This window comes from Halyomorpha halys, unplaced genomic scaffold (genome assembly GCF_000696795.3).
Source record: "Halyomorpha halys isolate HHAL.00 unplaced genomic scaffold, Hhal_1.1 Scaffold32.1, whole genome shotgun sequence".
Lineage (NCBI taxonomy): Eukaryota > Metazoa > Arthropoda > Insecta > Hemiptera > Pentatomidae > Halyomorpha > Halyomorpha halys.
The window spans coordinates 83,727-94,736 of NW_027104903.1; the positions used below are offsets into that span (position 1 = coordinate 83,727).

Below are 11,010 nucleotides of genomic sequence, written 5' to 3' on the forward strand. Positions count from 1 at the left end.
TATATATATAGTAATAAAAAATTATTTTAAACAGATAACTAACTAGGTCAAAATAAAAATTGAAATTGTCTAATATAAAAAATACAAACCCTATACCACCCATCAAGAATCCATCAATACCACTAATCAAGAATCTCTATTCTTGATTAGTTTTCATTCTTGATTAAGAATTACTATTAACGGTCAACAAGTTTAACTTTAACAAACCCTTAATTTTAATTTTATCAAATAACAATGGTAGAACACTTGCTGTATTCATCATATAAACATGAGTTATTGAAATATCAAATTTTACAAAAATAATTATTACTTCTTTCATTATTTTACTACTCTTGTTATTATTTTATTTTTATTTTTTAGCTTTTATTGTACAAAATTTGATTCTTCAGAGTATACACTTTCTAAAGAGGTTCGGGATGAGAAAACTAAATTGCTTGAGGCTATTAGTGTAAATACTGAACTTTGTGATGAGAACTCTTCGACTGATATACCTTATAACTGTGCATCCAGTAGTCAAAAAGGAGAAGTTTCGAAAGTACTCTTGGTCGAGGAAAGAGAACCTGATCTAATCGAGGTATTTTATTATAATTATTTTTAAAGAAAAATTGTTTATAAAATGGAATATTGCAAGTTTGAAAATGGAATCAGTATTAGTTATTTATATTCATTTGTTATTTCTTGAGAAAATATATATAATGATATAGTTTGTGTTGATAATGTTTTTCGTTGTCCATTTGATAAGGTTTATTATTTATTTATTTTGTTAGATTAAATTCAGTGCTTAACTTTCTTGAAAAAATTAAGAAATATAGACCTGATGTTATTAGGAAATTAATCAAATTAATTTTTCAATACTTATGTTAGTACTGTTAGTTTTCTGTTAAAAGGCATCATGGATTTCAATATTTTGGAATATAACTTAAAAATAAAACTATAGTAGAATCCTGCTGATCCAGACTAAATGGGGTAATACTTCATCCTTTTCACCAAACGCCAAGATTAAGTAGAATTTTATATAAGATGAACATTATATTGGGTTGTAAAATAAGTTCATTGCGTTTTTACTGGTGATTTCATTAAAAAAAAAACTTCAGATTCTTGTATATATTTTTAATCAATTATATATGACCCATTTTGATATATTACATGTTGCCATCTTTCAGATAATTTTATAATTCCGCCCTCCCAGAACTTCTCAGATTTTTGCGCAATGAACTCCTCTATGTATGTTTTGCAGTCCTTGAGTGAATTAAAGTGTTTCCCGTTAAGAGAGTTTTGAAGGGCCCGAAATAAGTTAAAATCTCTTGGGGCAAGGTCTGGTGAATAGGGTGGGTGGGGATCACATCCCAGCCAAACTCCAATAATTTCTGCCGGGTCTGCAAAGACACGTGAGGACGGGTGTTATCGTGATGGAAAGCTATGCCTTTGTGATTAGCTAATGCTGGATGCTTTTGCTCAATCACTGCCTTTAATTGTTCCAACTGGGCACAGGATTTCTGATCAGTAAATCTTTTCCTTCAGCTTTATTTTTTTTTCAGTACTATATAATGTATTCATAAATCTATTTCTTAAATTTTCAAACTGATAATAAGTTGATGAAACAAAGCATCTTTGTTAATTAATTAAAAATTTATTTATTATGCCATACTACAAAAAAACAAAAAAAAAACACTACATTAAGATTATAATATAAAATTTAATAATTTAAAAACTAAATAAACCCTATGTTCTGAACAGGACTTCGAAATTAGATATACAGTAGGTGCATGTACACTCACTGAAAAAAGTCTTGATTATTCTAATCATCAAACTTACAAAGCCTCATTCTAAGATTCTTTTTTTAATTTTTGCTTTCACTTACTTTATATATGGAATAATTAGTAAGGGGAAGTATTGCAATCATGCATAATTTGAAATTCCTGTTTTTGATGAAAATACCCGGAAACCAAATAACTAAGTCTCGCAAACTGGTCTGTGTGTGGTCAGCCTAGCTCAAAAAACAAGAAGTTAATAAATAAATAAAATTACTAATTTATGGCTGATATATCCCTACAATGTTCTAGCAATGTTTTAGATAAAATCAACTTACCAAAAGTGTCAGTTTATGTAATCAATTTTGCAAAAAAAATTTATTTTCTTAAAAATGGCTCTAACGATTTTGATTAAACCTTCTATATCGATGTAAAATTAAATAATCTCTTATATCAGCTATGTTCTATCCTCATTGAAATGGCTTAAATGCCAAATTTTCAAACCGAAATTACATATTTAAAGCAGGTATATGACTGGGACGTGACAGCAACTTTTCTGTTTTTCTCCAAAACGACTCTAACCATTTGATTAGCTTCAGTGAATCAGTGAGTAATTAAATGGTCTTAAATTCCAGACCGGGCTTATCCTCATTGAAATAGTCTGACAGTGTTTAAATGCTGAATTAAAAAAAAAAAAAATCTTTCTCTAAAGTACCTTTTATTTGGAAAAAAATAACTAGATTTCATTGTTTGGAAAATAAACGATAAGTAGAAAATATTAAAGAATTTTATGAATATATATGATGAGAATATGATTGGGGGTGTGGTCAGTAAAAAATCTCAAACAAGTTGAGAGAACTTTATTTAATAGTACCAACGTTTCGACCAGAGTTTCTAGCCTTCATCAGGACTAAGAACAAAGGGCAAGATAACAACCAATGAATACAAACAAATGAAAAGAGAAAATGTAAACAGAATGACACAAGTAAATAATTATACAGAATGAAAATTAGGAAAAATAAAGTGACGAAAGAAGTGGAAAATAAAATATTTAATTAAATATGTAAGTAGAATAACGTAATCAAGGAAATAAAATTTTAAAATTATATAATACAAAGAAACGAACCAATATGAATATATTAATTTAATAATAATTAAAAAATTAAAGTTAAGGGAAAGAAAAAAAAATGTTTGGCTGCTAACAATGGTGAATAAAACAAACAGCTGAGGGAAGGTCAACTTCCAGTGTGGACAGTTGCACCAATAAATTAATAATTGGAAATATGGCATTTTCAATAGAGCTTGTGCTTCCATTGGTCTAATGTAACTTTCTGAATAAAACTGTCCCTATTTCACATTTCCACAATTATCTGCTGGTGTGTTTCTCAAATTTTGTCACCATTATGTCGCAAATGTATTTATATGTCACTTTTTTTATGGTATTATAGCAGACCAGGCAATGCTTCACTCTAGTATATAGATCAAATGAATACAATTCAAAATTTAATATCAATTAATGTATTTAGTTAAAATTAAACATTAAATTAAATTAAAATCAGTACCGCTACAACTCATGATGGGTCAGAGGTTCAGTACTTTGTAAGGAAGTACTGTTACTTGACCAGCGGTTGTGCAATGAAGTGATTTGGTCAGAATCACGTTCGACCACCAGAGTTTTACCCAATTTATGAGGCTGGGTGGACTCCAGGAGGGCTCCAGAACCCACAGGGTTAACTCACGGCTACAGTGTAACAGAAAACAATTTTCTGCCCAGCCAGATTCGAACCCAGGTCCTTGGAGTTAGTAGAATCGTGCCACTGCGCTCCCAAAATTAAACATACTTTATTATTTTTATTACTTTAATTGAATCCACATATACAATAATGAACTAAATAGATTTTTTTTAAAATTATGTTTGGTAATCTAAACAAAACTTAGGGTGGTATAGGGATAGGTGGTAGGATCTATAAACTACACAAGCCGGACCTAATTAAACAAATCAGAACAAACAATAAAAAATAAAATGTTTGAAAATGTTTTCTTTATTTTAAACTAATATTTTTCCCTTATAAGGGCATCAAGTCTAAATGGTGTTAATATAGGTTGGAAGAGCAGACATTGTGCTTTATAACAGTTGTAGTAACATGCATTTTGGATTTGGATAAAATACATAGGAATTATAAAAGATTATATGAATAATTGACACGGGGAGGAAGAAAAATTCTACAAATGAATCAAGTTCAAAAATTTATAATTTATCTGAAAAATGGTATTAAAGGGTTTCAGATGATGCAAAAAAAGAATATAATTTGCTTATTCATAAAAAAAAAAAAAAAATTGTTAGCCTACTTGACACCTCTTTAGGTTTTGTATTTGTTTGTGAATATTAAATCATATTATAGAATCAGTAATATTTTTTATCTTGTTCTTCCGAAAGAAACAAGGGGGGAAAAATGGGGGAAGAAGGGATGGTTAGGGCTAAGTGCCAATAATGTTTAATTTTGTTGATAACTTTTTTTTACCTGAGAAATTGGGAATTTCAGTTTCTTTAAACCTTCCCATGATGATGCAGAATATTTTAAAATTAAAACATGTTAATCAGTCTGTCATTCAAAAGTTTATTGTGTACAAAAATACAAAAGTATTTGTGGATCAGTTACATTCACTAATATTTGTTTTATACCTTATCTAAATATGAAATTATTAATTTTTAATAGTTATTCCTTACCAGTATCCCAGGTCCAGTGATACATTTTGTTAGCCTATTACGATATCATATCTTACTGACAGCTAAACTATCTGCTTGTTTTGCTTTAACCCTTTTTCTTCTTTCGTCTATTTTAAATCTTGCAGTTCTTCTTTTTTAAGCTTAAAAAATATAAATAATCACCAAGTTTTGGTAAATAAAGTCATTACTAATTTACATTTGTATTATTGAGTCTTTCTGTTGGCAAAATGACAAACTCTAAATTCAAAATTTTTCATTAAGGTATTATAATAATATTCGTTTGCAAAAATATTGCAGAAGTATAAAAATTTAACATTCTGCTCTTAACCATTTATTTTATGCTAAATTATTTTAAAATCAATATCGAAAAAAACAAAGAGTGATATTATTTGGAATGATTCATTCTGTCAATTGAAAAGCTCAATTACTGTGTTATATTCCACACTGTAAATTCACGATGTAACTGTTCATTATAAAAACAGCAAACAAGTGTTTGTATGATTAGAGGTTAGTACCAGCTGTGTATATGTATTAATTAACATTAAGCATATTAGCTCCAACTATTTATTATTGTTATGGATTAGTATAATTAAAGGATCAATGTTAATTAAAATTAAAAACTAAAGTTCTGTTAAATTCTGAAGATTAATCACATTATATGATTAATATTACGTGACTTACATATTAATTTTATATAGGTCTTTTCACCTTTTGATGATTAAATTATGCATTATGTTCTGTTGTTATGGCATTATATTCTATTTTTTTTATTAATTTATAGTTTTATGCTGTACAGTAATAATTAATTTCAATTATTCTTAGTAATGTAATCTTATATGAGAGCAATGTGGCTCAGTTGTAAGGCATTGTGCTACCAGCTCTAAGGGCCTGGGTTCGAATCCGGCTCTAACAGATAATTATTTATTCTGTTACTGTAGCTGTGAGTCAACCATGTGGGTTCGGGAGCCCTTTGTGGTCCGCTCAGCCCCTTAGTTGGGAAAAAATCTGGCAGTCTAGCGTAATTCTTACCAAATCACCTCCTTGTACAACCGTTGGTCTAGCAACAGTACTTCCTTACAAAGTACTGCACCCCTGACCCTTCATGGGCTGTAGCGGTACAGATTTATTATTTTTTTTAATTGTGATATATAATGAAAATTGTTGGATTAAAAAATTATTTTGCTTTTGCAGACCACAAAGAATACTGGTACTTCTGGGAGTTCTATCATTAGAGCCAGTAATGGACCTCTTTCAAACAATGAGGAAATTGAAGCTGAAATCATTATTCAATCCACTGCTGATAGGTAATTTTTATTATTTATTCTTTTAAGAATATGTGTTAGAAATTTGAAACAATATTTATTGTTTTAAGAATATTAAGAATATTTAAATGTCTTTTAATGTCCACTCTTATATTTTTAAATTATTGGTTTTTCCTATCTTCATTTTGTTCTGCAACTTTATTTCATTCCAGTATTAAGTTTATACTACAGATATGCCTTATCTGTTAGTTCTGTTTTTTAAATATTGGTATGTATTGCTGTCGCTCATTATTAATAGTTTCTATTGTTTCATTCGATCATTTCTTCTCTTTGCATTAGTTTATTAGAGGACAATTGTTTGTTTTATTTAAGTCTACCAATATCATTATTTTTTGTTATTAATTTTACATTCCTCTTTTATTAAGAATCATTACTCTTATCTATTTATTTTATTTTATTTTTTTTCTTCTTTTAATAACAGCATTGTATATAGTTAGGGGTGTCTTTTGTACGAGCCTATATCCCCCTCCCCCATAATCAACTGTTAAAAAAATATATATATGATATAACGGTTATATCAACCATGTGAGGCCCATACCAGGCTGATATGGTATAAAATAAAATAAAATAAAAAAATATTGCATTAGTTGTTACAGTGTGATGTTTTTAAAGAATTGAGATATAAGGGGTACTCATGATCTTTAGTTTAACTTTTAAAGCGTGTTACATGGAAAAAACTTATGTTAAATGGAGAAATATTTCCTTCTTTTAATATGTTAAAAAGATATAACATATAACATGGTTCAGAATCTGTTAAATGGAGAATAATGTCATGCAACAGATCAGCTCAGCTCGTTACCGTTTTGTTTGTTGTAGTATTAGGTTACTTGCTCGTAGTTTGTGTTTTAATATTGCTTTGGACGTTTTTAGAACTAATAAAGCAATGTATGACAATAATAATAATGTAATGACAGTTGTCAATTAGCCTTCCTCACAAGTCAGAAGATCAACAAGGCACTCAGTGACTAAACTTTCTCACAACTTCCACTTTTCACTCAATTAGGCATGTTCTAATAAATTACTTTTTATCAAAACTTATAAGTAAACAATAACAAGAAGTTTTGGAAAGAAAGGTTATAAAACAAGTTGTTCAGAAAAGAAGGAGAGCTGTTATGCATTTAACCTTTAACATGACTTTAAATTGTCAATCCTATGCTATAACATTTAACATGGTAAAACATTTTAACTTTAACACAACATAAATTACCCCTCTAATTAAATTGTTATGATAATAATTTCATTATATTACATCTGGTTGCCAAGTGCTCAGAGGCAAAGAATTTTTGCTGAGACATAATAATTTTTGCTGAGACATAATTTGCCATATATGGCAAAAATTGTGCACCAAGAATTGGCCAATAAATTCAAAATTCTAGAAGATATCTCTCCCTACTATAAGTACTGCCCACAATCAGTGATAGATAGACGGGATGCCAAGCTGTATTGAAACCAGGCCATTATACATTGATTGTTGATTACATTGCATTGTTCATACCTTTGATATGCATTTTTCTTTTCTCTTTTTCTTGCATGCGTGCGTGCTTGAACGATGTAGCTCAAAAACGAAATTGAAGAATTAGCATGCTGAAATTTCAAGTTCATATTTATCCCAATTTGTTCAAATAAATTATTTGTTTCATATTAATTAGAAAATCTTTTTTTAACAGATCATTGCAAAGCTTAACAGAAGAAGTGAAATACCTTGATAAAGGTGATGCTAATAATAGTCTGACAGCGAGAATGTTAAAAAGAGCTAGTTTAATTGTGCAGTCTGTTAATATTCTTAAAGTTATTCAAGATTACCAGAAGATTCAGAAGGTATCTAATATTTTATCAAATAATTTTGCTGTTTTGTTTTTTTAGTAATTTTTATTCTTAACTCACGTCTGTCACTTTATATAATTTTTTATTTATTTATTTGAAGGTTTTATTTTTACATTTTCAATAAAGTATATCAAGATAGAAACTGACAATTGCATAAAAAATACATAAAAACATTTTCTAGTATATCGTATCAGGTTCAGTGTGTATTGCTCAGATTATAATTATTATTTCATTTAAATAATTTTACCTATGATTTATGTGGTTTCAGATAATAAATGAAGAAGAAGAATCAGAGGGTTTGAAACAAACTGTCGACAGGAAAACAGTGCAAAGATTGCTTGATAAACTTGAATCTGACGGTCTTGTTAGAATCATTAAAGTCAATCTTAAAGGACATGGAAAAGAAAAGAATATGGTCTTTATTTGTCACCCAACGGTAAATGAGAGTGAGTTTTGAAGCTTCTGATTATGTTATATTTTCTTAGTTTTATTTTAACATGCATGCTACAAATCCCCATACTGTGCACTCATTTGTATGAAAACTATGAGCAGTACAAAAATTTTATTCTCTGCTTAAATTAAAAAAAAGAATGATATATAAGAAGATGGTCAGGGTTGTGATCAAAAGTGAAACAAAAATAGTTTACAACTATATATTTTCCGACGTTTCGCCCCACTTTGCAGGGCTTCATCAGGGCTAAAAAGATACAAAATGATGCAATGATAAGAATAAAAATACAAAGATAAGATACAATGATAAGAATAAAAATACAAAGATAAGATACAATGATAAGAATAAAAATACAAAGATAAGATACAATGATAAGAATAAAAACAAGTAACAATGGCAAGAGTAAAAATAGTTGTAAACTATTTTGGTTTCACTTTTGACCACAACCCTGACCATCTTCTTATATATCAATTTTTACGGTCAACTATATATACATATACAAAAAAAGAATGATTTAAATTTTACTTCCACTTACCTATTTATGAAATATACAGTAAGAGTATTGCGAATGTGAAAAATTCTGTATCCGAGTTTTGGGTGGAAATACACATTGAGGTCCCATGAGTCCAAATTACAAAGTCTTGCAAAATGGTATGTGTGTGAGTGAACAGCCTAGTTCAAAAATGGAAAGTCGTACGAAACCGAAATTACACTTTTAGGATGGGTGTAAGTCCGGGTGTGGCAGCAGAATTTTTTTGGTTAAAATTGATTCAGTGGAAGTCCCACTGCTTCTACAACTTCATATTAAAAAGTGAAAACTTTAAAAGCTTTAATTGAAAGAAGAAAATAATACTATTATTTAACACCATGAAGTTTTAAAAAAATATTCCAAGATAAATTTATTTTAAATGCACAATTATAAAAATTACTTATTGTTTGAGGAAGAAACAGGAGAACATGATGATTAAAATTAATCATTTGAATAGGTCATTAAGATCCTGCCATCTGTTTGTAAACCCAAGAAATAGTAGGGCTATTGAACCCGAATTGTCTCAACAGGTTCAGAGTGAACAAAGTCTTTGAGCTCAGAGCAACAGCATTTTGCTTTTGTACAATAAATTCAGGATGAATGAGTAATCTACACCGCACTCAGGTGAAGGGACAGGGGCATAATGAGAGAGAAGATAAAACAAAAAAAGAACTGAAACTCAATTTTCATTGGAAACTTTAACAGTCTATCATGAATTAACATAGCATAATTGTAATATCTTTTATTATTCTATTTGTTATAACATTCAAATTCAAAAATAATTTCCTAACAATACTAATCCAGATTGTATTCCCTTTTGACTAAACCCCACTTATAATCAGTTTTTTTTTTTATAACTCATTCAAGAATAGAGGTTTCATTTCCACTTTTCACAATGTTTAATTTATTTCAACCCTTGATAAATACAGTCCACCAATCAGTTTTATCAGCTTACTAATCAATTATAATTAATTTAGATAGTATCCCCCAATATTATATTACAATAACCCCACAGAATATCTCAATTAAATTCTTATGGATTAGTAAACCTATAATAATATTTAATTTACTTTTTCGATATTCATTGATATTATTTTTTCTTTTTTAGATCATTCAGAAATTCAGTCAGCAATAGAACAAGCCAAAATGAAGTTGCCCATTGTTTCCGCTCACCACACAAAAAAAACTGATTTAAAGAAGCGTCTAAAGCAGCCAGTTTATAAACATGATGTTGTTCGTATTTTTAAATTTGATAAATTTTAAGTAGAATTACAAAGAAATTAATGAATTATTTTTATTTGCAAAAATTATAATTATTTTTGTTTCAATAGAGGGCAGGTCGCAAGTATGGATATAAACCAAAATTTATTAGGATGCGCATTTTTCATATGTATATGTACTACCTGATTTATGGCTACGATGGCAGTTTTAATTTAGATCAGTCTTGTAAACGTGACATATTGAAACTATTAGATTTGGATGAATCGTTGCTTGATGAAATGTCAACTGTTTACAGAAATGAACTTGATTGGAAAATGTTTCTGCCTCCGCTACCTACTCATGCTGGTAAGTTATATCTGGGTCATTTATGAAAATAAAGGAAAAATATTTATTTTGTAATGATCCTAATCCAATCATTACAATCAATTTTATTTTTAATATAAAAAAAAGTTAATACCAAAGAAAAAAGTCATGAAAAGAAAACTTTATTTGGTATGGTGGTCTTTGGACTTTGGCTGGTCTGATGGATGGTCTGAGTGCAGTCAAATAAAAACTCAAATGGTCATAAAGCTATTTGAGTTTTTCTTTGACCACACCCAGACAATCTTCCTTCCTTTTATTGTCACACATGGTCAATCACCGATCTTCCAAAACTTTATTTGTGCATAATTCGAAACATAAATGTTTCATACTTAATTGTGCAGCATTCATTTGAAAGGTAATGAAATTCTCTACAAAATAAAAATAAATTATTGAAATTTAACCATTATTAACAAATATACTGTTTATTGTACTTTCTCAACAAGTTTTCTTTTATTTTTTTTTCTATAAAACACTGGTTCAACTAAGAATCTAGTCAATACATCATCAAAATCACATTTATGGACCAAACGTACATAATCAAACCACTTAAAGAATGCACTATTTGCAATATAAAAAATGCTGAAGATATGTTTAATATATTAGTTAGCTGCCCAATTCACAAATACTACCAATAACATCATCTACCATATACCACCCAATGAAATAGAACCTGGATCAGAGAATTATTAACATCTACTAATTTTTGTACCCTAAGAAATATTTATTTTTATTTAAATAGTATCCTTCACATTAGGGCATTCCAAATGAACATATAATCAAGTATAAAACACGCCAATAAATTTTATTATTATTATTTCTTT

The 11,010-nt window shown here is 28.8% G+C and overlaps 1 protein-coding gene across 1 annotated transcript in view; it reads left to right on the forward strand.

Moving 5' to 3' along the window:
- LOC106685320 (general transcription factor 3C polypeptide 1) overlaps nt 1-11,010 on the forward strand; it is a gene marked incomplete in the record, with an annotated part of 47,426 nt that overhangs the window by 7,140 nt on the left and 29,276 nt on the right. Inside the window, 6 exon segments of the mRNA XM_067045955.1 lie at nt 361-574; nt 5,671-5,783; nt 7,469-7,619; nt 7,894-8,071; nt 9,714-9,838; nt 9,937-10,171. Of these exon segments, the coding sequence (XP_066902056.1) occupies nt 361-574; nt 5,671-5,783; nt 7,469-7,619; nt 7,894-8,071; nt 9,714-9,838; nt 9,937-10,171 (1,016 nt within the window).